General features: G+C 48.8%; 1 protein-coding gene across 5 annotated transcripts in view; it reads right to left on the reverse strand.

Moving 5' to 3' along the window:
• Positions 1-2,939: 2,939 nt before the first annotated feature.
• The window catches only part of mymx (myomixer), a 30,667-nt gene continuing 6,165 nt past the window's right edge, over positions 2,940-27,441 (reverse strand). For 2 of the 5 annotated variants that reach the window (XM_076018992.1, XM_076018987.1), the window contains 31 exons: positions 27,002-27,148; positions 26,265-26,456; positions 25,291-25,377; positions 24,980-25,098; positions 24,766-24,880; positions 24,614-24,691; positions 24,374-24,489; positions 23,303-23,465; positions 20,095-20,261; positions 19,921-19,987; positions 19,485-19,634; positions 19,112-19,261; positions 18,394-18,650; positions 16,971-17,106; positions 16,229-16,423; positions 15,266-15,418; positions 13,494-13,711; positions 12,948-13,131; positions 12,719-12,874; positions 11,708-12,067; positions 11,391-11,510; positions 7,845-9,764; positions 7,070-7,204; positions 6,904-6,978; positions 6,677-6,763; positions 6,478-6,569; positions 5,761-5,846; positions 5,625-5,676; positions 5,328-5,545; positions 4,007-4,132; positions 2,940-3,878 (listed from right to left, as the gene is read on the reverse strand). In XM_076018992.1, the coding sequence (XP_075875107.1) occupies positions 3,610-3,878; positions 4,007-4,132; positions 5,328-5,545; positions 5,625-5,676; positions 5,761-5,846; positions 6,478-6,569; positions 6,677-6,763; positions 6,904-6,978; positions 7,070-7,204; positions 7,845-9,764; positions 11,391-11,510; positions 11,708-12,067; positions 12,719-12,874; positions 12,948-13,131; positions 13,494-13,711; positions 15,266-15,418; positions 16,229-16,423; positions 16,971-17,106; positions 18,394-18,650; positions 19,112-19,261; positions 19,485-19,634; positions 19,921-19,987; positions 20,095-20,261; positions 23,303-23,465; positions 24,374-24,489; positions 24,614-24,691; positions 24,766-24,880; positions 24,980-25,098; positions 25,291-25,377; positions 26,265-26,456; positions 27,002-27,148 (6,390 nt within the window). In that variant the 3' untranslated portion in view covers positions 2,940-3,609. The remainder of the gene's footprint in view (positions 3,879-4,006; positions 4,133-5,327; positions 5,546-5,624; positions 5,677-5,760; positions 5,847-6,477; positions 6,570-6,676; positions 6,764-6,903; positions 6,979-7,069; positions 7,205-7,844; positions 9,765-11,390; positions 11,511-11,707; positions 12,068-12,718; positions 12,875-12,947; positions 13,132-13,493; positions 13,712-15,265; positions 15,419-16,228; positions 16,424-16,970; positions 17,107-18,393; positions 18,651-19,111; positions 19,262-19,484; positions 19,635-19,920; positions 19,988-20,094; positions 20,262-23,302; positions 23,466-24,373; positions 24,490-24,613; positions 24,692-24,765; positions 24,881-24,979; positions 25,099-25,290; positions 25,378-26,264; positions 26,457-27,001; positions 27,149-27,441) is intronic. The other 3 variants (XM_076018989.1, XM_076018990.1, XM_076018991.1) reach the window with 3 other exon arrangements.

A 27,441-nucleotide genomic window follows, 5' to 3' on the forward strand; every position in this document is an offset into this window, starting at 1 on the left:
GGCTGCCGTTGCCTACCCCGCTGTGAGGCCTTCCCCACTGTGAAGCCCACCTTTTTGGGTCTGGGAGCCCAGTTCAAAGAGACCGGGGAAGGTTAAATAAAAACAGGTCGGGAGGTCGGCTGAGTTGTATTCATGCATGCTACACAATTTTCTCGCATTCCTAAAATGCGAGGCGGGTTCATTGATACCGACTGGGGCACAGAACAAAGGATTGGAATGCGTTGCTGCAGCTGATGGCGTTTTGTTTTTTCCCTGCGCGATGCAGCTCGTGAGGGTCATGACGGATGCCTGCGTCACGGTGGGGGGGGGGAGGGGTGGTCGAGGCCTGGGGACATCCTCCTCCTGTAACACTACCTCCGTGGCTCGCTGTGATCTAAATGACCCCCCCCCCCGCGCTCGGCAAGCGGAACCAAACCCTGGACGTTGCCCTCACCTCGGGGAGGTCACCTCGTGCCGGTTGTTGTTAGCGGTTAAACGGCGGAAATGCGGCAGGCCGAGCGTGGAGAGGGGAGCGAGCAAGAGAGAGAGTGTGAGAGAGAGAGAGAGAGTGAGACAGGGTGTCGTGGTTTGTTGGGTTTTCGCCCCCCCCCCCCTGCGCCGGATGTCTGCGGTGACACGCAAGTGAGTGCGGAGTCATCTCTGCCGGCGGGGGAAGGGTGGGAGAGAGAGAGAGGAGAGGGAAACAAAATGGGTCGAAAGCCTCAAAGCCGCGATGGGATTCGTCGGCGAATGGCAGGGAGGTCAAAGGGCACGGGGAGGACACGGAGATCACGAGGGCGGTGATCAATCCATCGGCTGTTGACCATGCGTGAGCCTCCGGGGCTGCAGTGGCTGTCGAGCTGCCCAGCGGGAGAGGAGAGATAAAAAAAAACACACACACACACACTCGCAATACACGCAATACTCTTTTATGTGTACAAGTGTTTGAAGTCCACACACATGAAGAAAATAGGTGCCATGTGTGCGGCATCAGCAGCACGTGAACGTTCCCGTTTTGCGCTGAATATCAAAATGAGCGATCACCTTGTCAGGGAGCAGTGATATGTGGACGCACGCAGGGAGTTTGTACACAGAACCAAAGAGAGTTTTGGCTGCGGGAGGTTGAGTCATGCAGTATTCAGCGCTGGTGTGCAGTAATGACTCACAGACTGCTGCTGGCCCGCCATGATTAATACTCCTCCCGGAGGCTTTTGACCACTTTCACGCATGATGTTTGTCAGCTGCTTTCGGTGCCTTGCAAGCAATGCACGTTGCGCGTACGTGCTGAGGTCCGCACTGGGTCACTGGGCTGAATGACGCTCCGAGGTGCACCAGGACTGGATTCCTCCTTTTTTTTTTTTTTGTTTTCCGCCCAATTTCACATCATGCCCCTTGTCAATTTGGGAAGCGCTGCGCTCCCCCGCGCCTCAGCCGGGGCTTCGGCTTCGAGTGAGATTTCACAATGCCTTTATCCGCTCTCACTTCATTTAACGTTTCAGCGGGTTTCGTCATTCTTTAACTGACAACTCACCTGCGTTTATCTTCTGCTCTCCGCGCTCGCATGCCAGTCAAGCATCAGTGTTCGCCGCGTCTAATCTGATGCTGTGAATTTTTAAAATTTCCACTGGAGAACCACATCCTTTGTGTGTCTCTGTCGGGACTCGCAACACTTCAGCTATGATCTCATCCCCCCCGCCTCACTTTTTGTCCATATCATTCTTCCCAATTGTGTAGAAAACAGTTTTAATGCAAAAGTAAAACGTTTCACTCAGGTCATTTCATCTTAAAAAGTCGTCTTGTTCCAGTAATATTACAAAACTGTGTATTGTTGAATTGTTGCGGTTGTACTGGTGTTGTCACAATTCCACAAACTGGCAGACCCAGATGCAGGTTCTGCCAATATGTGATGAATTAGAACCTATAATGATGCAAACAACACTCGCAGGCAAGATGGCTGAAGCAGAGCAGAATGCAGGTCGGGGGGGGGGGGGGGGGGGGGGTTGGTCAGGAAAAATATGTTGTTAGTCCTAAAGCACAAAAATACATACATCTATATGGGGGGGGGGGGGGGGGGGGGGGGGGCCTTCGTAAGCCCACCGGATGGGACCAGACAGCATGCAGGACTGAACGACAATCAGGCAATGGGGGGTGCTGGAGAACCAAGTTTTAATACATTGAGGCCTGATGAGTTGATGAACAACAGGTGTGCTTGATTAGGAAACCAGGAACAGGTGAGGAACTTCTGTCATCAGGGTGCACACAATACATGTTTCTGTTCATCCTATTAGGTAGTGGCACATGTTAATATAGGTGCTCGATGACAACATATTATTACAAACACACACACACACAGACTAATGATCAAGCCTAAAACATTTTATTAGTATACTGATGATAGTATAGTTGGTCTAAACACTTTACTGTATAATATCCTCAGCCTTTGGTGACCAGTGATAATTAATTTGAGGAAAAACCTACACCTCCCTTTAATTGACTAGCGCTCTTAGATTCAAGCTTTTCAGATGTAAGAAAATTGCTGGTTCCCAAATCCCTGAGGTGGCTATTATCACAGACGGCCTAATCATAAATTAAATTTATAGGGAGATCTTGTAGGGGATGAGTGGCTACTTTGTAATTCTGAACAGCATTTTTTTTTTGCCAAACTCTTAATGCATGCAACTCATTATGCAGCTATAATGTCTGTGGAGAACAATTGGTTCCTCTGCGGAAACGCAACGTTGATTATGGATTTTTTTTTTTATTTAATCTTTGAAAGACGGCAGGTTTTTAATATGCAAAGATACAGCTAATGATGTGAGAACGCTCCTGGCCTTTAATCTCCATCTCGTCGCTTAATCTCTTGTCTCTTCAAAGCCCGCCGAGGGGACACAGACACACAAATAACACATTTGCGGGAACAAATCCCGCATCCCTCCATCAGAGGGCAAGCAATAGCTTGATTTTTATGTTTATTGCGAATAGTCTTTGTCACAAGCAGTATTCAGAAAGTGATGCCAGCAGACCAAGGCAGTGTCAAACTGCTAATTTGAACAAAAGAAAGGAAATACTATGGCGCGCCGCGTGCTGTTTATGCAAAGGAAGACCGTTGGAAGTCGACATGCACCCTAGTTACTGTGAATACTTTGTCAAAGCTGAGTCAACACAAGATTTCTCTCTGAATTTGCTGTCTGAATGGACTCCATATTAAGTGGGAGGTTTCTTTATACAGAGACTGTTAGCAGAGTAAACACAACACAACAAAACAGGAAAAGAGCAAATAAGACCGGCGAACACAGTTTGTCAATGGGCCGCGTGTACAGTTACAAAGTGCACACACGCACACTCACACACACACACACACACGTATTGTCTTTCACTTGCGTTTAAAAAAAATAATACAAACACTCCGAGATGACTCATAGTGAGGACCTTTTCAGACTGCAGAAGTGATTATCATAAAAAAAAAACAGTAAAATAAAACAATCGTGCTTGCTCGTCTTATATCATAAATATAGTCAGTAGTAGTTTGCCGGTGCCGTCGACATGTGCGCTGCACATTTGTAATGGTTCCAAAACCCTTTATTGGTGAGCAAAAAAAAAATATATATATACATATACACATTCAACACCTCAGAGGTCTCTTTTCCCAAAGAACCTTTTGAAGACGGACTTGTTGCAGGGCCGCGGCAGGCTGGCGTAGCTCCTCGGAGCCGAGTCCCGATTGGCCTCCTGCTGCCATCCAGCCAGGGTCAGCAGCGGGGGGTCGGAACTCCTGCTCGGGGCCTGACTGTCTGATGACTTGTCCCCGACCACCAGAGTCACGCAGTAGTTGGAGCCTTTTTCCAGACTTGTGAGCGCGGGTGTGTGGGATGTGACGGGTTTGATTTTCTGGTAGGTTGCTGAGGGAGGCAGAAAACCAACCAGAAAAAAAAAAAATGAGGAAACATTAACGGGGGAAAAAAATAGATGTTTATGATTCACAGGAGGCGCACTGTAGGGTCGCCGAGGCTAATAACTGCAAAGAAACCTGATGTGAAGGAGTGCGAGCGACGCTTGCTGCCGAGCCAGTCGAGGCCGCCAGATGCAGGGGAGGTGTCGGACGCTTTAGACATCCTGTGAGTCACAGTCTGCCTCCAGCGCTCCTCATCATCACCTGGCCGAGGACAAAGAGGCGGAGAGTGAGCCGAGGAGCCGTGAGGAGACGCTCCCTCCACCGTCGAGACGATACCCTACCTCCCCCTAGTGGGAGGCACTGGGACTGCAACAGCCGTGATTCGTCCCCATCTTTGTGGTGAAAGCACTTTAACAGCAATTTGAAACCCAGCAGAGGTCAATAAAAATGTGGAAACCTTCAACGGCGGCCTCAAGAGTAAAACAAATAAAAGAATGAAATAAAAAGCTGAGTGATGTCATTGCTAAGAAAACCCATAAAAACCCCATCCAATCAATAACAACAGCACAAGAGTGCATCCTCAAACCAGCGGCGGCTCAGAGGGGATATTTAGTGGCCGACAGTAGAGGCAGGGTCTTCCATGGTGTATGTCAACATGCAGCACTTCCACAAGTTAAGCATTTCTTTATTTCATCCCTGCTCGTTGTGATTGTTGTACACTCATGTCGTGTTGTTTCGTCGCGTCCTGCGCTCAAGTCTGTCATTTTAACTATGTCCCTTGTTTTTCTTGTGTGTTCTGTGATATCTATTCCATTATGTGATCCCTCTCCTCTATGACTGCTGCTGTACTGCACTGTTTCTTTGGTCCGTGTGCTTCAATAGGTCTCTGCAAGAGGAAGGGTATTAATTGGGAGTATGTTTAGCATGTAAATAAAACTAGAAGAAATTGTACATTGTATTTTTGTATTTATTTATTGTATTTGTTTAGTATATATATTGTATATTGATATGTAATATACATTTCTACATGTATTGAATTGTATAGAACACAATTGTATCAATTGTGATGAATAGTAAAATAGTAAAAAGATACACTTGGTTTTGTTTATCTGTTTCTCTTTTTGTTGTCTTTTTATCTTATAATATATACATATATATATATACATATATAATGAACAGATATATTCATTTGTTTGCATAAAAAAATCATTCTTCTAAGTCTGTCATTTTTACTATCTTTTGTTTTTATCTGTTATATGTAACTCCCCATTCCTTTCCCCAGGGGGCTCCTGCTTCCACCTATAAGCCTTATAGTTCGCTCCTAGTACCCTGCCAGGTTAAATAAAGGTTTGACTGACTGACTGACATCAGTTCCATTCGCTCATGTAAATTTAGTTTTTGTCAACGCAGCAGCAGCAGCAGCAGCGTCACCGGCGGCGGTGGCGGCAGGCCTTACCACAGCGGCCTTGGTCTGCGGGCGCCACGGTCGACCGCTCCTCCACGCTCCTCAGATGGCCGTGCGGCAAGTGGGTGAACTCTCGGGTGAGGACAACGATCTCCTTGGGCTGGGCGGCGCCCGGCGGTTTGCGCCTGGGGAACGTGGAGGTTACGTCATGATGGGACGGGCAGCGGCACTGGGCGAAACCGCTGCAGCTGGAGCAAAAGAAAGGCTTTCTAAAAGGTGGAAAGGAGGCACTGTGTTAGAATATTAAACCTTTAAACCAGTAGGTGTGGTTATATTCAGAAATCTTACATGGAGGCAGGGAAGTCGTGATCAACACTTGACAGGAAAGACTCATCCCGGCCTTTGGAGACAAAGGAAAACAACACGGTTGTGAGGATCCAGTGCAGAATATGCGTGCATCAGTTGCAGGGTGAGCCTTTCCTACCTGTGTTTGCTTGTATTTTCATCATCCACTTCTTCATCATGAAGCGTGACGGGGTGCTGAGCAGGTACTCGGAGCCGTCACGGAGCCTGTAGAGCCAGAATAATACATTTGAGCATTCATAGATTTCCAACATGACCTTGCAAGGTGACTGGATCGCGGAGATTTCGGTGCTGGGATGTTTTGCCGAGCTGGGATCAAAAGTGTTTTTCACAGTCATAGCAAATCACCTTCCTTTCTGTCGAGACAAACAGCAGAAGGTTGCCGCAGCTTGAAACTAGCGCAGAGGTTTGTGCTACTCTTATATTGAAACAAGACGGTATCCTCACATAGACGGAATAAAATAAAAATGGAGGAAAACAAACAATGGACTTTTCTTGGAGAAACAAATTTCACTGTGCTCCTGAACCTCTCGCCAGGAGTTCTGCAAAACACAGCCTCAGAACAAAGCATCCATTGGCCAAATAAGAAGTGTTGTGTGTAGCTAGCTGGTTTAAATTGCTGTTTAAAAAAAAAATAAATGTCCCTCTTTGAATGCAGCAAAGGCAAGAAGGGTTGTCGAATTACCTACCAACGGCTTCTTGAGCAGACGCTTGTGTGAAACAACAAGTACACAAATATGGGAAATGTTCCATCTGTTGTGCGTTAGTATGTTTTGTTTTGTTTTTTTACGTCACACATGTCCATTATGGCTTTGATGATATTAGGGTTACATCTCACCGTAGCTGGAAGCAGTTGGGCTTCTTGGTGTACTCTGGTACGGGCGAACACTCGGCCCCTGTGAGGTTCAGCGGCAGGCCGCACGCCGAGCTCTGCAGCGACAGAACAGCCTGATCACCAACCGGCTTCGCAAACCAAACCACCATCTCCATAACGGTTCTCCTGCGCTTCTTTCAGCAGCGGGAGGGGCGGCGCTCACCCTCAGCGTGTCCTTTCTGTCCTGGTAGAAGCACAAGGTGTGCCGGTGTAAGACGGCGTGGTAGGAGCTCCAGCCCCGGGAGGCTGCCTGTGAAAATAAGATAAGAGCGTTGCAGTGTAAGTCAGTGTTGTTGCTGACTGCGGCCTTTGCGTTTGCTGACCGTGTCGGCTTTATTGTTATATATTTTTTTTTTTTTTTTTTTTAACGCTAAGTAGAACCTTTCTCACTTTCTTTCCTCCCAGCTGCAGCTTCTGCTTCCTCTCCAGCGTTCCCTCCATGGTCTGCAGCTCGGGCTTCCCACTCTGAGGGACATTTCATTCACACACTTTGAGCAAAAGAATCTGCTGCGCCTTCGTGCATGAGGCACTTGCGTCTGACTTCAGGCCCTCTTACCAAGGTGAAGCAGCGCCCTCCTGTGGCCACCGAACCTTCCTGCTTGTCCATGTTGTCCAGGTTCAGGGAGGGAATTCTTTGCTGGCAGAGGTTCTCCAGACCCATGTGGACGGACAGCAGACTCATGGATTCATCCTGTCGAGGGGGAAGAATGCATTCTTATTAATAAACAAATATATTGCTGATAAAATGTTCTATCTTCATTTTATAAACACTGTGGTCAGAAGAAACAGAATGAGGCAAGTGGGTCTCAAGACTCAGAAAGTCTCAGTTCACCGAAATAACATTCAAATATATATTGAGTTGCAGTTTTTCTTATGCCCTACTACTTACACAAGCTGTATTTAGGTTGAATATGTTACAAAAACAGTCACCACTAAGATAATATGTTTGGAAAGGGAGGAGGAAAGTCTACATTCACAACAGTGTTAAACTACAGTTGCAGTATAATAATGCAGTTTGAAGGCCAAATTGACTTTTGATTGCTTTGTTGCTCGCCTCCAACACATTATCATTATTACAGGTTGTACGTTTTGAATGCCCAATTTTTTCTTTTTTTCGCCACATCTAATTTCCTTCCAAATCTTCAAAGAAATTCCTTCTCTAACAGGATTCTTTTAAATTGCGGAAAAAAAAATTATAATGACTTGATTATTACAAGCAGTGACAATCTTATATTCTATATGAGGTAATGTATATACATTTATAAATGGGCTATTTGGGTGAAGTGATCCAAGTGCAGACATTACTACAGGACATCAGGTGCCGACCTCACCTTTGAAAAGCTCCCGTGCTCATCGCCCTCCTCCCCTACCTTTGCCCTCTCCTCCCCCTCCTCCTGCTCCTCCTCCTCCTCCTCCGCCTCCTCTTCCTCGTCCTCTCTGTACTGATAGATATACTTCTGATTGTCGCAGACGTCTGGCAGCCTCACTGGTTCCGCCGCCGTCTCATTCACCGCCGCCACGGAGGCCTTGCTGCTCGGCTCCCTGTTGGGGAACGCCGCCCATGACCTCCTGTCCCCTGTGGCCAGTGGGGGGAGCTGACCTTTGGGACCCTGCTCCTTGTATCCCAACCAGCTCTGGACGGAGGGGGGCAGTTTGAACTCGGCCACCAGCAGGTTGGGCGCCGAGGCCGTGGCCAGGTTCCTGTAGAGCACGGCAGGGGCCTTGGGCGAAGGGGAGCGGGAAGGCACCTCGCTGACGGACGCCTCCGACGGCGGGAGCTGGTCGTGGCCCGGCTGGTACATGATGTCGGAGCAGACGCTCTGCCTGTGTCTGGCCGTCCGGTTCCAGATGTCCTCCAGCTCCTCTTCCTCCTCCTCGAACTGCTGGTGGTCCGGGTGGATGGGCTCCGCCTCCGACTCCGGCGAGCACATCGGCGTGTCTCTGCTTTTGCCGCAGTCCAACCCTCCCACCTCCAGGGACACCAGCCTCCCCACCACCCCCTTCGGCTGAGCGTTGTCCAGGCAGGCGGCGGCGGCGGCGGTGGTGTCGGCGCCAAGCTTGGCGCTGCTGGCGGTGGAGATCCCGGAGTCCACCGAGTCCTGGCGGACGCTCACGTTCACCGTGGACTTGAGGCTCACGACAACGTGGGAGGAGGAGGAGGAGGAGGAGGAGGCCTGGCCGTGACACCGCGGCCCCACCGCGCCGTCCCCGTGCGCAGCCTGGGCTCCTGGGCCGCATTTGTGGTACAGGTGTCCGTTCAGGTCTCGGATGCGGGTGTGAACGCTCAGGCACTTGTGGTGGCGTTTGCACTCGGCTGCGTTTTGGACCTGATTCACGTAAATAGGCGGCCGGGCTGTCGGGCTGCTCTCGCCTCTCTCTCTCTCTGCGGCGCCGATTTTAACCCCAGACGACATCGTTTCCCACTCTTGCTCCGCGTCCTCATGCGGGCTGAGCTGGGTTTCATGGAGGTCATCACACGGGACGGTCTGATCTTCGCTGGCCAGGGGAGCCGTGGCGGGGTTGGCCCTGGTCTGTCTGAAAGAGCTGAGGGCCGTGTGCCTCTGAGAGAGTGGGTCGGGGTCGGCCCCGGCCAGCGTCTTGGACTCAGGTGGGGCGATGGTGATGATGTCCTGAATGCTGGGTGGGATGAGTGTCATGTCCTTGGGCAGGTCAAAGCTCAGCACCGAGCCCAGCGAGAGGAACCGGCAGTGGCCTCGCGCGTGAGTGGCGGCGGCCGCCGGCTGGCCCTCTGACACGGCGTACGGGGTGATGCTGTACTCCGCCGAGCACTCCGTCTCGATGTCCCCCTGCAGGGGGTTCTTCACGTAGGCCGCCGCCGGGGCTCCGCCCCTGCCGCCGCCCTTCTTCCTCCTGCCCTCTTTCAGAGGCCACGTGTGCGTGTCGTACAGGACCTCCCTTTGCTCCTCCACCCCCATGATCTTCTGGATGGTGTGCCTGCGGGCGTCCCGCTTCCTCTTCCTCTTCTTCCCCATCCTCTTGAGGCTGCTGAAGAGGGAGCTGCTCCCGGCCTGGGGGTGGTGGTGGAAGGTCACGCTGGCTGCCTGAGGCTGCGTGGGCGCCGTGGAGGCCGGCGAGGAGCCGGACGAGGAGGAGGAAGAGGAGGAGGTGGACGACGGAGTGGAGAAAGTTGGGGAGGCCGACGGGCGGCACTTTTGGCGGGGGAGGGTGATGCTCTCGTACACGGGGGCCGCGGCCACGCAGCTGTCCTTGACATGCAGGTAGGTACTCACCTGTCGAGAGAGAAAAGCGTCAGGCGCACGCGGGGAATCATCGGCGGCGGAGCTCGGCTATTGCGGCGGGGTTAACCGAGGGACGACTCATGCAGCGGCGCCGCTGGGCCTCCGACGCCCCTGCAGCCCCTGCAGCGTGACAGGGCGAGGGGGCCGCTTCGCGTATTAACCGATGAATGACGATATGAGAGCGGGGGGGGAAAAAAATGACCGGGTGCAATCAGTGGCTTTTTTAGCTGAGAAATAGCACTGCCATTTCCTCCAAATCCCACACATCTGAGAAAACAATGGATCCAAAGATCTGCACAGCGGTGCAAAAATGAAAAAAACAAATAAATAAAAAAGTTAGATGAAAGCACTGACGTGGACGCAGTTGCACACTTTGCCGACGCTTAATTAAAAACAAATGCACCGCCGCCGCCGCATGTCGTCATGTGCAGCTGTAATGGCTTGACCTTTCAACTCTGTGACTAATCTCCTGTTTCTGAGGAAGCCGCAGACCATAAATCACAGCGCAACGGCGTCTGGGGGCCGCTCGCAAAAGAGTTCAGCCGCAGTTCCCCGCGTCTGCGGGAGGAGCCCCCTGCCGGGGAGCCGCATTCTGCGGCGCAGGTTTCAAAGGAAGGCGAGGGTGAGGTCACCGCTTTTCGCACAATGGTGGCAAAGCTGCAGAGAGGAGTCCAAGTCAGAGGCCGTGACGAGCAGCGACAGCGCGTCGCGTCATCGCCGCCATTCTGCCTCTGTCATCGCCGGCTCCCAGGTTTTAATTCCGAGCTGAGCCCCCGAAGAAGTTTTAATGACTCTTTGGAAAGTTGGATTGCGAAACCCCACTGATTCGGTTTCTTGATATTACAGAATCCTATCGGGCTGTATCTGAGTTTAGACAAGACGCACTGAAAGAGAAAAGTCACTGCTGACAGACGAGTGCTGGGGATGAATTCACATCCATCCTAGCAGACAATAAACACACACGGGCTCATTTTAGGGCCTCAGGGGGGGAACACAGAGCACTCCTGGCTCTTTAGGCTGGAATGTCTCCCAGGTTCTGTGACTCCGCTACAAGACCGTAGAGTTTACTTTTGAATTAAAGGAGTTTACTTTTGAATGAAAAGGCCCCTAAAGCAATCTGTACTGTGGTTTGTTAAGCTATTCTAAATCACAGTTGCGGCAAAAAATGTTATTCTTCTTGCTAAAACCTGAAACCTGTAGTAAAATCAAAAAAAAGTTGGTTTCAGGGCATAACTATTGTCCCAACTGTTGCTGCAGTCATTTGATTTTGTGCAATGACAAACAGTGGTGCAATCACTATCACCTTCAAGACGGCGAAACACAAAAAAAAACACAGAAATGGTTTGGTTTGTGAGAACGGTCGAACACTGAACTGTAAGTTCTGAGAGTATCGTGTTTTTTTTTCTTGCACTGAAACTGTAAATTCTCAGCCACAGCAACTTCCTCCCCAACAGTCTTGTGACTGGCATGCAGACACTGCAGCAGGCCGGCCGTATCTTGTATCACGAGTTAGTAAACCACACCGTCACACCCAAAGACGCCCCACTGCACGCTGGCATGCAGCAGCTCCCGGCCACACTCATCATGCAACGGGCAGCTTCACACAGCGCAAATTACCTCATTCGCACTCTGCCGATAAATCTTTCTCTTTCGCTTTAAACTACCCAAAGTATTTTCCAAAAGACCCTGGCAGCGCCTCCAAAAGCTTTTACCGGCAGAAGACGGAGGCACAGAATGCTGAGGGAGAAACGGGGATAAGAGGAGGACAAGAAGGAGGAATGAACAGCGGAAGAGAGTCGACAGGCGGTGGTCAGGGTGACCCCCCCCTGCGGTGCGGCGTCTTATCTGGTGATGCAGCTGGGCAGGACCGGCAGCTAATGCATATAAAAGAGTTGTGGCAGACTTTCAATTCTGAGGCGCCCGGCGTTCCTCACCCTGTGCAGAGGCTCAGAGGCCTCACTGGTTACTTCATCTGCGGCAGCAAGTGAGTCGAGCACCTGCACCTGGCCGTCCCCCGAGGCACCCAGACTGAGGATCAGGTTGACTGTGCCTCCCGCCGAAGGGCCGCCGGGCTCCTTCAGCAGCACAATGGAAGGTTTAGGAGAGCCAGGAGGGGGCGCTATGCTCTTCATAACCTCATACCCGTCCTCTAGCTGAGCCCCGTCCTGCTCCTCAGCGTGTGTGAAGGGCAGGAACAAAGGCTGCTTGTCGCACAATGCTTTTAGTTTGTCTTCATCCGGGGTGGCAGCAGGGCACTGGTGGGACTGGTGAAATTCAAGCTCCGAGACTGAAGTCTACGTGAAAAAACAAAGGCAAATAGAAAACAAATATTAACCTTTTTCCAGTTTTCGAGGCTGACACTGGCGGCTTTTCATGGTGCACAGCGTGTTTTTGATTTACTAACTGCTGGTTTCCTGCTAAGCAAGCATCAGGAAACTGGTTCTGCTTCAGTTTTGTTCAATGATGATGTAATGATGAGCAAGATGGCTCAGCCAATTGCCTTTCAAGTTTTAGAAAAATAAATGAATGAATGAATGAATGGTTTGAGGCACACTTTGCCCAGTGTGCTATTTGAGGTGAAAGAAGTACTTACATTATTTAAAATAAAATCTGTTTTTTACTTAAAAAAAAACAACTACATATGTGTAGTTATTACAGTAAAATATACTTATAATTATTATCATAAGTATTTATAAATGTATTAGTATTCATAAATATTAATTTGTATAAACTATTATGAAATTATAAATTATATATACCGTAATTATAATTATATAATTATACTTATATATAATTATATAAATTAAATGCAGATATGTTTATTGTTCCATGTTTCCAGTTTAATGCTGACATACAAATGTTAAATGAGAAAATAACACACACATTTTCTCCAGTGCTTTTAAAGCACACTTGTGCCTCCAGCAGATGCACCTGTGCTTGTTTACCTCGGCTAATGGAGAGCACATTGCGGCCTCGGTGTAAATATTATCTTGCGCGGGCTCCCGTCTGCTCTTCCGATGGAGCCACTGTTGTTTCTGAGCCCTCCAGTGCACCAGGATCCAGCCGAGCATGCTCCTCAGCTCCTCCATGCGCTCCTTCACCTGCGACGCAACCACGTCGTGAGAGAGGGGACGGGCAGCAGCCGCAGGGACGGCGCTCAGTGACCCTGCTCACCATCTGCGTGAGGTGGTGGTCCTTGCCCAGAATGCTCTGGCCGGTCGCCACCAGCTCGTCGAACTCGTCGAACTTCTGCTCGATCTGCATGTCCAGCTCTGCGGCGACGGGTCTCCGTCCGTCCGTCCCCGGCTGCAGGGCCGCGTCGGAGAAAATGCGCGACCTTGTGTCTTCGGTCCACGAGCTGATCAGAGGAGAAGAGGGTAGGGGTATCAGGTGGTGGAGGAGAGAAGAAACAGGTCTGTGAATGAAGCCATGGGAATGACAACAACAAAAAAAAAAATTACATGAGAATGGCCAGACTCTCTCTGATAGGACACACATTCATCGCCTTGTCACGGTTGGCCGGCGCGAGTGTTTCTCAGCTTCCCCCGGCAAATCCTAAATCATACATTTCCCCACGGTACCCGCGCCTGAAAATGAGAACATCCTGTTCTTTCTCTGAAGCTCTCTAATAGGCAGATGTTCTAACACAGCGAAAAAGAAAGTCTCGCCCGGGAAGAGAAGGGGGGGGGGGGGTCACGACCTCCCCGTGCCCCTGCTTACATCATCGCGAGGTAACTCCTGAAGAAGCCCTGGAGACGCACAAACTCCTCCAAGCGGAACCTGTTCTCTGCCACGCTCCTCTCCAGCTCCGTCCAGCCCTGCAGCAAGGCCTGGATCTTTGCCCCCGCTGAGTGCATCCTCTCCGGGCACAGCTCCTCCAGCTGAGCAGCCCGACGCTCCAACTCCTCCACCTTCTCCTCGATGGCCTCAAAGTCAACCTGCGTGCAGAGAACCAGACATGTTTCCTCGGGGTGGCCACAGGGTGAGATCATGACTGGCACAGAGGTGGCAGTAAGTCGATACCTGTAATGACTACATGACTGCTTTTGTTATTCCAATTGTTCCAGTAGTTTTTTTTTGTACTCATTAAATGTTTTCAGGGTGACCTCATAACAGTGGGCATGTCATCATTCCTTTGAATTAGAAGCAAAGCTTCACCAATGTTGATATTGATAATAAAGCTATATCGGCTAGTTCCAACTGTCCTGGGGTCAGGGTTAGTGTTACAATAAATTTCTTCTCCAAGTGTCTAGTTTCCACCAATAACAAAATCCAGGCCAATCAACAGGTCAGAGAACCTTATACACACTGAAAACACACATGTATTAATACATATTAAAAATGATTGTGTACGTCGATGAACAAAGACAAGGTTAACCTTAAACCTTTTTATATGGACCTAAAGAGGTTTTGCTTCAACGCTGAATATGGAGAAAGCAAAGCTTAATACTATATAATAAACGAGTCAATATTGCACAAATGCAAAATCGAATTTCATATTTAAAAAACTCATCAAAATAAGTAAAAGTTTATCTTATTTCAAAATGTAAATAAAAATGCGTCTCTTTTATTTGCAGCCTTCTGATTTAAATTTCAGCAGCAACCTTTCCCACGGGCTGATAATACATTTCAAAATAAAATAACAACAATAAAACAAGTAAATCATTCTGGGATTTTGTAGTATTAGCAGTGCATGTGCTGTATTACAGCAGCGGGCCAGCAGCTCTAGCAGTGATTTTCTATTGGCCTGGCGGGCTAAATATAATGACAGTGTGGGCCAAAATTTGGCCCGTGGGCCTGAGTTTGACACCTATGATGTAGAAGGTCTCAGCAGTGGGAATCATTCATGTCATTTCCCAGCAAAAGAGACAGAGAAAGAAAAAAAAAATCCCCTGGCCTGTCAGCCGACTGTACATTTTTATTAATTGCTTTTGTGTTTGGAAAGTTAGATCATCTCCGCTCCTCTGCGGTGTCAAGCCCAGGCAGCTGTACGTTGCTTGTGTTCAACAGCAGCGTACCCAGAAAATGACTCAAATCTATTTTCCAAGTGAGTGACCCTTTGGCTGCGTATCCACGCCCACCAGGTTTCGCTCACACACAAACAAACACACACAGGCACAGGCACACTCACGCAGGCACGAATGTCTCACACAATGACTCACGCTGACGCGGATAAATATCCTGTGTGAATAATAAACCTCCGCAACGCTCCGTGTGACCGTGCCGCAAGTTTACGTTATAAATCAAAACACACCGCGGAGCAGCAGGGTGGGCTGCTCCCCTTTTATTTAAATGTGAGAAAAAAAAAAAAAAACTTCTGGCACAACAGGAAACAGACGGTGGAACAATGCGTTGGAGAGGAAAGAAACCGGGAGGCGGTGGTTTCCACTTTCTAGGCACATGATCCACGCAGTCGCTGGGACCGATTAGCGGCGCGCAGCCTGTGAATCACTGCGAGCGCCGCAACACGTGTCACGACCGGTGCCTCTCACCTCCAGGTGGTCCCGCTTCTCCTGCAGAGCCCGGAGGCCGCAGCGGTCCGGCTCACACTGGACCGCCATGTCCGTCTCCCTCTCCAGGATGTCCAGGCTCAGCTCCTTGCAGCGGCACACGCACTCCTCCACGTGCACCAGCAGGCTGGCGTGCTGGCGAGCGGAATTGGGGCAGGGGGGGGGGCAAAAGAAGAAGGCAAAAAAAAAAAGGTCATTTCATGAGCGCTCGAGGCTTGGTGTTAAGTCGTTACGCTTTACTGTTGCCTTGTTTGTTTTCCACATTAGAACGGAGCGAAGTCCCATTTGGGTGTGTGCGCGCGTGTGCATGTGTGCTTTGCTATTTTTTTTTTTTTTTCTAAACTCAGAGTTGATGGAATTAACACAAAAAGCACTGATACGAGGAGGAGTAAGTGACTTGTTTTGGGGGGCTGAACACAGCCACGGACAAAAGGAAACCAGATGTGACTCTCTGGGCTTTTGTTAAAACCATTTCATATAATCGGAGACCATTACTACTTAAATCTCCCACACTGTGTAAAGATTCACTTTGCCAGTGTTCTCTAATAGAAATATGCGCCTCTGGCAGGTCAACCTACCAGCCAGGAATGAGAAAAGTTTGTTCTTGCTTTTTTTGTACCCCATTTTTTAGAATGTGTTAGCTCAAAAACACAGTTTGCAAAGCAGCTCTTTCTGATGTCACACTGATACATCTGCCAGGTTAGTAACACCTGAACAAGGTGCTTTTGTCCTGTTCAAAACAGCATCAGGATTAGGCAAGCATCAGCACTGAGCCTAGCTAAGGGGGCTAAATACGCTGTATCTCTGTTTTCTTTGTCGAGGATAACGAAGCAAAAGATTCACATATATAATCCAAAACTTTTAACAGCCTCATACGCAAACTTCTAAGAACAACAACTGTGGTTTCAAAGCGAGCTCTGCATAGACAGCAGTCGGTCTCTTCACCTTGCTCAGCAACTCCTGCACAGCGTGGTCGTGGCTCTGTGCGCGGCCTCTCTCTCGGACGGTGTCATTCAGCATCTCCACGGCCTCCCGCAGCTCCTCCACGGGGTCTCCCATGCTCTCCATCAGGGGCTCGCCGCTGCTACCGCTCTGGAGGCCCAGCAGTGTTGGGGCTGAGGAGATCTCGCTGTGGAGAGGCTGGCAGTGGCAGACGGCGATGTTAGCACAGTGTTCCAGGCCTGTCACATGACCTTTCTTTTACAGCGACCTTCATCCAAACAGGATCTTCTCCTCTTTTTTTTTTTTGCTTTTTTTGACTCTCTGAGGAAGGATTGATTGGGTCTTATTGGTTTTGAATGTAACCAAGCTGCTACAATAAAGGCTTTTTAACTTTTCTATGAAAGTGCATTGGAGTTTCTCCTGTTTTTGCTTCTCCTTGTTTTTTTCAGTCCAGCAAGCTCTCCTATATTGGCTTTTCAGGATCTTCTCCTTCTTTTAATATGTTAGCACGCGTTCTGTTTGCAACTCTTTTGCACTATTGCACTGGGAGAACTGCATCGAGTTTTTGACACGTATGCTGATGTGAAAGACTCAGTTTCCAGCTAATATTAAAGAGCTGTTATTGGTTCGCCAAAGAAATAAGTATCCTCAAACAAATCATTTTGGTCAGGAGAGGAAAAACACACCAAACTGGAGAATTCCCCTCCTTAAAATGACACTTTTCATTTGGACAAACGGGTCTCACCTGACCCAGACTATAATGACCGCCGTCGAGCTCCTGGCTCTCCTCCAGCTCCACCCGCTCCAAGAACTCGGTCAGCATTCGAGTGTCCCGGAGCTCCGAGTTCTGCTGTGTCAAGGCACTTTGGACACGGTGGTACCTGGAAAAAACACACACACACACACACACACACACGCACGTCACTTGGCTAATCCACATCCGACTATACATGTCAGCAAAACCACATCACACAGACCACAAGCGGCGCGCCGAGGGCATGTCACCACCTTATTTAAATAATCATATATCATGTGACGCGTAAACACATCCTGCCCCTTCAGGGCATGACGGCATGCTGGCTGTGCGCAGTTTACATTTGACACAGTAAAAAAGAAGTCATTTCAAAGGGTGTTTTCACTCCAAAGTACTTGAACCTCGCTGTGCTTGTTCACGGCCTTAAGTTTCTGACATCATCCCAACAGTCCAGCAGCTGCTTTTTAGGATCCTCAACCTGGATGAATGGATCCTCAGATGGCCCCTCCGTCCCCTGCTGCCATCTAACACCCACATCTTGGAGCGCAAGCTCCAATTCTTTTGTTTTCACTTCTGTTCCTTCTGCAGTGTGGACTTTTACAGTTTTTGCAGCCGACGCTGCGGATATTTACCGACTTTCCATCGAAAACGGGAAAACCAACCGGGAAAAGGCATCAACCCTCCGTTGTTTGTGACCCTGCGACGTGTCAGGCTCACCGAGCGCCGCATGAATCACGAATGAATAAACCCAGACGAGTGAGTGCATGGAGAGTATTCGGCGATCCAAAGAAATGGGGTTTCGGGGGGGGCGGGGGGGCAAGCAAATGTGAATTACGGATTTATACTTTGTGGTTTATGAGGTGAAACTGTTTGTCTTAAATCGGAACGGGGGTGATTTTTACGAGGAAACCCTCCAAGGTTGGATGGCGAGAAAATGGCAAGCGGACACCCGCGACCTCTCGGAAACACTGACACAAACCCTGACTTAATTTCCCGACCACCAGCGGCGGGATGAAGCCACCCAGGTGCTGCGATTCTGCGGATCCTCAGCATAAGGGTTGCTCTGTGACAGGACTTAAAGGTCCAGTGTGTACAATTATTAGGAAGGCAACCCGTCTGACAGCACGTTCCTTCTTTAAATACTGGGCTTTCTTAAAAAAAAAATGGCAGCGCATAAGGGCAGCTAATTAGGAGCAAGAACCTTGCTCTATGTATGGTCTTATGGCTATGAGAACCATTCTAAGGGTAGGAAAACCAAATTACTTTTATTGTACATCGAGTATACACTTAAATGAATGTATTTATGGGCACTGTGTAAATTTTTACCAATATAAAAATCATAAATAAAGCCAAATTTCACAAACTGGACCTTTAAGAGGGAGACCAGACCTCGTCCTCCTCGTCCTGGACTTACTTCTGCTCCACCGTCTCCATGCGCGTCTGCAGGCCGTGCGTGAGGGGGTGGCTGTGGCCGTGCAGGCAGTCAACCTCCTGCCTCAGAGCGCCGAGCTCCGTCCTGCGGGCCGCCACCTCCTTCTCCAGCAGGCAGCTCTCCCGCTCGGCCGTGCTCATGGTTTCGGGGTCGCCGGCCAGCGCGGACTCCTTCATGGAGAGCTCCACCGACTCCAGCCAGGCCTCCAGGCTCCCCAGGGCCTGAAGCAGTTTTACGACCTGAACAGAACAGAGGCAGGCGTCAGATGAGGCAGGGCGCAAGAACAAGCTTTCTCCCTTGACCCACATCTTTCGCCATAAATTTTTAATGCTATTTGGTTCCGTTTCTATCATGTAGTCACATTACATTACAGTGTAATTATATTGTATAAATACAATTTATAGGCGCTAAAGTCTTCATAAATGGAAATTTGGGATTGGAATTGTACCTTATGAGCCTGCCAGTTAAAGCAGGAAGGATCAAAGCAGCCTTGAAACATGAGTTTTATGCGACCAGACAAGGCTCTCGGCCAGAGCTGAGCTCTTTCACAATGGGAAGAAGTCATCCAGAAGGATCCGTCATATCCATGAACTTCCCTCTTACGACTCCGGTATCTCGCAGGATCAATAACATACCTTCCTGAACTCAAGCGCGCACCACCGCTGGGAGGTGTTTGTCTATTTTTCAAACTGACTCTCACCCTGAAGCCGAGCTCCCCTGAGGCCTGCAGAAAGACGGCGTTGCGCTGGTGCCTCCTCTGCAGCTCTTCCCACAGGGCCTCCAGCTGGCCCAGGAATTCCTCGATCTTGGCGCTGCCCGGGTGCCGTGCACGGACCAGCCCGCGGCCCTCCTGAGGAGAGAGCATTAAACCGATGGGACCCAGGCGATGACTAACGGCTATTTATGTTGGGCAATACAGACATGATGTGATGTTTAGGGTAACTAAGCTGTCTCCGACGATTAGATTAACACTTTGACCAGGCCGGACGAGGTGCCCAGTTCAGCAGAGGGTACTCATTCAGTATTGCTCAGCGTCTAAGGAAAAGTGAACATGACAGTGTGTCTTGGCTTACTCTCTTCACCACCTCTATCCTGGCCCTGTTGGTCCGGATCTCTTGTTCCAGAGCTTGTTGGCACCTTCGGGCGGCTTCCAAGCCCTCGAAACTGGCTACCGAGCACACCTGCGTGGCCATGGACACGTTATCTTTCAGCCAGGACAGAGTCTGAAAGGACAGGGCAGCAAGACGGACGCAGGTTTAGGATTTAAAAAAAAAAAACACAGGTCATATTTTGATGCCAAGAGCCACAGCAAACACAGTTACTAAGGTCTATTTTACACGTGTCAAGACAATTTGAACACTCTCTTTGACTACCTCATAGTACACCTTCTGAATACTGCAATAAAAGTCACAGAATTCTGCTCAAAACAAACAACTTCTGTTTATGTTCGTTTAAGTAAGGGAACATGTTTTTTTTATTGCAGGTGCGTCACGGAAGCCGTTGTACCACCTTGTCCACAGACACGGTGAACTTCTGGAGCTGTACGTGAAGCTTGGGCTCAGCTCTGGGCTTCCTGCTGCAAAGAAAAAAAAAACAGTACCAGCCATGTGACTCCAATTATGACTTATATAAAAGACCTCTCATTATGTAAGGCACAAAAGGAGGCTGAGACGAAAATGTCACCTTTCCCCCTTCTGTTGATGCCTGACGATGACATCATCGGCACAGGCAGGGCTTCCCATGGGTGAGGGGGCGTGGCCCGCTGATTGCTGCTGCTGCTGCTGCTGCTGCTGTTGCTGCTGGCTTTGGCTGCCCGACGACTTCGTTCCAAACCCACACTCCGGCGCACTCTGTGGACAAAAGTGTAAAACACTCTGTTGGAAAAATTCAGTGACAAGACCCGATGAGTAATGTTTTGCTTTTTTTTTTCTGTAAGCCGTACACCGGATGAAGGTTTCGCCGGAGTCGTAAACATCGCAATCGGTGGATTTTAAGCATACGCTAAACAATTAGTGTGCCCAGAGCTACAGTCTCTCCTGATTGTGACACAAAGCGCCGTTCCTCACAAAGGCCGCGCTGTTCCTCGGTGAGGCAACGCAGGCCGAGCTGGAGATTCAAAATAATTTCTGTTTGACGGCATCAAAGCCTGTCGTAAAAAAAAAAAAAAAATCTCCAAAGATGGAAACAAATGCTTAAATACATCAGAATCACATTATGAATGAACTCATCGTGTCCGAGACCATTGCCAACATGTGCTCCACCACTCCGATGATCAAAAGGAGTCCAGCAGAGTCAAAGGTATGACCGCTTTTCGATTCACCATTCCCGGCTTCCATTAATAGCTGCGAGGTTTTTAAAGCCTCAGACTTCTGATTTGTGCTGCTGTCCAAACGGTCTCTATTTTGAGCTGTGCGTGACTTTTAAGGAAGGTCAGTGCCAAAACTATAGACCTGGACTGAGTGCAGAAAGAGTATTAAAGACTTCAACAGCCACTAGGAGTGCTTTACAACCGCCCGAGGGCTTTAAAAGTTGGCTGAAGGACTTGGTAGTAAGGTCTGGACAATAACAACAGCATGCTGGGATCACAACAGACATTTGTGACGGACTGTTATTATATGTATTTTAAAACGTTCTCCTTCCTCAGTTGTGTTCACCAGCCTTCGCATGCATGTAAAAAAGTACGAATAATCAGAGATGCCGCAGGGAAGCAGCAATAAATAACAGCGTTTTATGGAGTGGTTTGTTTTAACCGCAGTGTTTACTGACCCTGCTTATAAAATCTGTGAGTCAGGGGTGAGCAAAAAAAAAAAGAAAGAAAAAAAAGTTGACTCCAAAATTACGCAAGAGACACAGTGACGTGGCGGAGCCCTTTGGCCAGTCTGAGTTTGGCGACGGCACATTATTAGCCAATTTATGTTACAAGGCAGCCGAACCGAAGGGTCGATAACCATCGCTGACGTCTCCTCCCCAGATATTCGCTTCTGTCCTTAGTCTCCCGCGCGGCCTCCACTGTAAACAACTTCTGTCAGCTAGAGCAAATAAAACGGACCCCCCCCCCCCGAAAGCCTCCACTCAATCAGCTGCCGCGTCAGTTTACGCCAATCCCGTTTCCATGTAATCGCCGCCTTTTCAGCGCACGTCTCCGTATCTGATCATTCTTATCTTCGTCCGGCCAATCTCCTGATCCTGCGCCTCTCTCTGCCGTCTGCTATGAAGTGATGTCAGCCAAGAACTATCACTTAGCACCCAGCCCATCTGGTCCACAGCCCCGGCATCTGGCTGCTATTAGCGGGAGAAACAGGCGATGGCCCAGCAACGAGAGGCTACGTGCAGCCCACGCAGACGTGCAGAATGCGATACACGTGCAACTGGATGCTGAAACTTTACAGTTCAATTTAATCAGCGTGGGCTGAGAGAACAAGAAAATGTTTTCTTGCGTGTGCCTGCAAACAATCCCGAGTTACAACCAGGAGCGCTTATTATATCAACCTCCGATGCATCGCACACAAACAATGTCATCAATTTTCGCGAAACCAAGAAGTGAAAATAAGAGAAATGGCTTTTACAGCTTCACGCTTGCTCGAAACATTATATTAGTGTCTTGAAAGCAACAAAATCTTCTGCCACAAAGGCATTAGACCTCATTGCAAAAAGGCCTCAGATCAGCTGTGCAAACTCTGTGCTGTTTTTTTTTAAAAAAAGAAATACTTAGGCTGGAAAAGTTGGCCTGATGGGCTCCTGTCACAGTTTTTTGGGGCTGCGGGGCCAACGAGCTCAAAACATGAGCGTGGTGGAAATAACGCAACTAGAATGGAAAGAGAGAAGTTTTTTTTCTCTCTCTCTCTCTCTCTGAGCATCTGGGCACTTTCACACTGGGCGAAACAAGGCCAGAGGGACTCGACGAAAAAAACAGTGGGTCAACACGAGGAGAGGATCGCTGTGGCGGCGGATGCCTGCGGCCTCGACACACATGGCCCTCTGTGCGTTCGCTCAAGGGCCGTAAAGAGGCCCAACGTGCAAAACTTAAAAGACTAAATTTAAACATAATGACCGGTTTTAAACATGCCGCATAATAGTCACGTCCCTGGAGATCTCCTCTTCATAATTTCCTCGGAGCTTTTACGGGCGGCGGGGGTTGCCATTGGCGCGCCCAAGTGTTCAATAAAGAGCCGGTGCGGGCCTCCCGAATGAACAATGTCACGCCTGAGGAATGTCACAGAGTGTCCTCTCACCCTGGAGTGACCCACGCAGCTCCTAGTGCCTGCCCACTGTTGTCAGACACTCGAAATCCAAGACTTCATTCGGCTGACGACGTGAAATTCTGTGTCGCGGTAAAAGGCTTGTTTGCTCTGGCCCGCCATTCCACCTTGTTGTCAGTTCACGACTTGACACTCTTTATGGAAAACCCGCGGGATCCCCGTGCCAGTGCAAATAACACCTCTCTAAAGCTCTTCCTGCATCTCCTACAGGGCGGTATTCATTACATTAGCAGACTAAGGGTTCCTGTCAGTGAATGGGGATGACTGGACGGAAAACAGAGGACAAACTTATTCGGCAACGACGGCGTTGGGTTATTTTTTTTATTTTTCTAGGGGCCAAAACCCATTAAGGGCCTCCACACGGCTTGGACGTCAGGTGATGCCGTGTGGGGTGCAGCTAACTAGGTGTTTTGGTGGAAAAGCACTATTTGTGATGGACACCAAGTCTGGAAGTCTGCGCCCGCTCTAAAAATACCGGCCCTGAGGAAAAGTCAGCCTGTCCGTCATCCGAGGCGTTTCACATTGTGCGGTCGCAGGAGTTGGTCGGGCCCTGCGGAGGGCTGAGCTCATCTTTTGTCAGTCGCGCTGCGGTCTCTCCAGCAATAGCACGGGGACACACTCGAGCCACTTACGCCGCAGCCTTTCAGACGGTTCTGCTCCTCCTTCACCTCCTTTCCCATGATCCTTTGAGCGTCCGTTCCCACGATGCACTGGGGCTCTCGGCCTGGGGTCGGGGGGTCGGCGGTTTCCCTGGCGAAAGCCGAGCCATTGGGAGCGAGAGCGGCCCTGTCGCTCCTGCAGGGGAGAGCAGATCAGAGGAGGGGGGTGGGCTGCCATGAGCGATGACAGCGAGGACTTTCTGAGGGCCAACAAGTTTTCTACCACTGTCGTTTTCAAGAGCTATAAAACGCAGCTGATAAGGAGCAGTGAGATGATGTAACGCCTGGATCTAAAGATAGTCCAGACCGCCATGAAAAGCTCTAAGCCTGAGAAATATGTGCAGGGCAGAAGAAGAGACGTTTGAAAAGTGTGCTGGAGATACATGTGGATGTGTTTACCGCGACAAAAATGCAATATGTTATGACAGACTGTTTAAGCAGCTGTAACAGTATTTGTTTTATAAGGTCAACTGGCCCTACTTGGGATGAAAACAGACTTACATAATATATGAAGATTTACATTCAAATGTGTTATAGTCACCATCACATTAATAAAGGGTTTCTTAAAGAAAAATGAAGATTGTATGGAAATTAAATTCTAACTTTTTAAATGGTCATTTTAATTTTTGTGTTTACTACATCTGATCTTTCGGTGCCACTGGCCTGAAACAGGTCAGCTGTATCTCGTCACGCACAACGGATGGATGAATCCACGAGGTTTATCGTTTGCGCACTGATTTGCAATGTGTTTGAACAGTAATCTGCTGTTTCACGCGCCCCAAAAAGATGTTTAATTCAATTCAAATCTTAATCAAAGGAAATTATATCATTCAAGGTAGATCGACATAAAATGACCCTTCATTTGGTAAACGTTATCTGGTTTTAATCCATACTAAAATACTAAAATAGCTGATATTAGAAGAGCGGTAACAGAAAACAGGAGTTCGAGCTCAAGCGAAACCTGTGAAGGACTTATTTCTAGGTGAAATGTGCACGTTTCCCCAGGGGCCACCGTAACCGTCGGCCCATGCTGGACCTTCTTACCTAAAAACCTTCTGCAGAAGCAACCAGCAGTCCTTCACCTCGCTCTGCTTCTGCGTGATGCCGGCAGCCAGGCCAGGGTGGAGGTTTGACAGCTGGGACATGCTGACATCCAGTATCTGCCACACACAGGCCTGCACGTTAGGTGGAGAAGGCTTCTGCAACACACATCCGACCACTGGGCAACGGCCTCAGTGAGGTGGGGGGGGGGGGGGGGGGGGGATGGGGTAATGTGTCTCCTACCATGATTTGGCTGGCAATGTCCCGTATTTCTCTGTCGCCAAGGCCTTCCATCTCTTTGGATGCAGATATGTTCTCCCTCTGAAGAGACGACGACACCAGTCAGTGGATGGAATCACAAAGTGAACCTGAGGTCCGAGATCAGGGTATCTTACCATGTTGTCAATCGCAAACATGGTGTTATCAGCCTGCTGGTAGAATGAGGAGACCTCCAGGGCCAGCTGAAGATTTTCATGGTAGTTTTTCAGATGAGCCTGGACCTTCAGCCACCTGAAACAACCAGAGACCAGTTTGTGTAGTTGTGGTTTTTTTTACCTTTTGACGATATTTATTCTATGCAGCCTGCACAATTTATGGGCCAAAGTGTACATTTTATTAATGTGTTTCCGCCTGCTGGAGATGTTTTTGCCATCTGTCTTCTCTTGTTTCTCCAGTTTCAGGGCCAAGTGGTTGATCTCCTCGTGGAGGTTCCTGTAGAGCTGCTCATCCTGCAGCGAAACACACAACACCGTCCAAGTATGAGCTCAGCTGTCGTAACCATGGGAAAGCCAGCTGGGAGACAAATTACCGTCATCCATAGATTAATGACGGCGAGGCAACGTTGTAATGTAAACGATGAACATATGGGAATGCGCGAGGGTCGGCCTCGGCAATCTCGTTCACACCGACTCTTTTGTTACCTGTTTCAGATCCAAAATCTTCCTGGTCAACTGCATTTTGTCAACGTTCCCCTCCAGGACGTTGACCAGATGCGGCTCCTCTTCCTGCTGGCACAGTCAGATGCGTTAGTGTGAAACCACGGAAGCCGCGTTACCAAAGGAGACGTTAGCCTCCAGCGTTGAGTAGGGGAACTCTGAACTTGACACTGAGCCGCAAAGGAAGCGATGAACAGAAGTAACTGGAGAAAATAGTCTCATGACTCAGGAAGCCACATCCGCTGTTCTACCCTACAGGTCGTTTATCTCTTATGCAGGACATAGGTGTAAACAGAGGGATAAACATCAGCCTGAAATGCTTTTTTGATAATTTCGGGCAGATGTTGGCGGATAAACACAAACAAGAGCTGTCTCCAGGATGTTAAGCTAATTTCCTGTAATAGTAAGTGGTGGCTTTTGTTTCAGTTATCTGTGCTGTAATTGATTGCAGCTTTTCATCAACCCATACTGCTTTCAGCCAATATTCTAGCAGTCGTTGGAGTTATTAAGGATAAGGAAATGAGAATTGTGAGAAGGCCCCGCATGTGAGATGAAGTAACATCTAATGTTACCGTAATGTATGAAAGCCTGATCCCTGTTTCCTGATGCCCTGCTTAATCTTAAACTTTGAGCTTGAGTTGGCCCAATACCCCTTTATGTTATATATTGTACTGCAAAATCTTATTATTAATAATTGTATTAATGATTGTAGTGATCAAACCAGATGTGTGTTCCTAATGTATTTCATCTGTGTCGGTACCTTTAAATACAAACGCTGCCTTCAAGCAAAAAAGGGGGGGGGAAACAAATTCATACTATTGAGATTTTTCTTGACTTAAATGCAGGAAAGAATTCATATCACATTTTCCACATAACACAAACAAATAAGGTTTCAGTCAGGACAAAAATGACTAAAGTTCTAAAACTCTGCAAGTTACATATGTATAAACTTTCTGTACCTTTTCTTTAATCCAAGCCTCCAGCTTGTCCACTTTCTTGTTGAACTCCTGCTGACTCTTCGCTCCCCCGAGCGCCCTCTTCTGATTGGCGGCTGTCTGTTTCAGGGTCTGCCACTGATCCTTCAGCTGGCTGAGCTGCTTCCGCACCAGATCAGAGGTGGGGTTGGTCTTGCAGATCAGCTGCTCGCCCATCTTTTAGAGGGCAAAAGAAACGACAATGAGCGTGGCAAAGATAGGATGGAAAAGACAAACACGGGACGGTGAAAGAGCGTTTTTGACACCTCAAGGTCTGACGGTCATTGCTTATATGTTCCAGTCAGGCTCACAAATGTTGGAAGCCTGCCATTCATTTCTTGGAGTTTGAGAACCCCTGTCCCGCCTCTGCCCTTCCTGGGCTGTCTGAGTGTAAGGGGAGGTTAATTATCAGCAATGTACCATTTCCAAACATTTTCTCCTGAGGGAGAAAGTGTAAACTCGGCTGACAGGGCTGTCTGGAACACGGAGGCCTTGCCTTTCTCTCTGCGTTGGCTGGGATAGCAGACCAGACCATTATGTTGTGCGTTATGTGATCTGACAGACTGTTTGAGAACACCGGCCGGTGATTAATGATTACATTCAGATCCCCATCACCAGTTTAAAAGTTAAAGTAAACATTTCACTTTAAGTGGGGCTCACTGTGATGTGTTCCTGAAACTCTCGGTTCAGGCCGAATTTCACGTTGAATCACTTTTCCTCACCTGGTTGAGTTGAATCAGAGTGTTCTCAAAGTCTTTGAGGTCTCGCTGGAGCGTCTGCGAGGCCTCATCCCAGTCCTGCAGGGGGCAGCGCTGAATATTACATCCATCCTTTAAGTCCTGCAGCTTGCCTTTGATCCACGCCTCGGCCTACGTCCAAAATAGACACAAATGATAAAAAAAACGTCAAGGTAAACTTTGTGACCTGTCCTCCTGTAGATCTGAAGCTGCTGTTTGAGGGCAGGCCTCTTTCTATTTCGCTTTTGGGGTTATGATGGAGCAGATTTTCTAGACCGTAAGTCTTTTAAAGTGGAAACAGACAGCGTCATTCCATTACCGCATCATCAGGGAAGAAGTCTGAACAACACACGGGGGGGAAAAAATGTGGTTCTCTTTGATCATACAAACTAATAGAAAGAATCAGACTGGCAAAACAAAGGCAA

The sequence above is a fragment of the Nelusetta ayraudi genome, unplaced genomic scaffold (assembly GCF_046127955.1).
Source record: "Nelusetta ayraudi isolate G7.1 ecotype Tasmania unplaced genomic scaffold, CSIRO-AGI_Nayr_v1 ptg000008l, whole genome shotgun sequence".
NCBI lineage: Eukaryota > Metazoa > Chordata > Actinopteri > Tetraodontiformes > Monacanthidae > Nelusetta > Nelusetta ayraudi.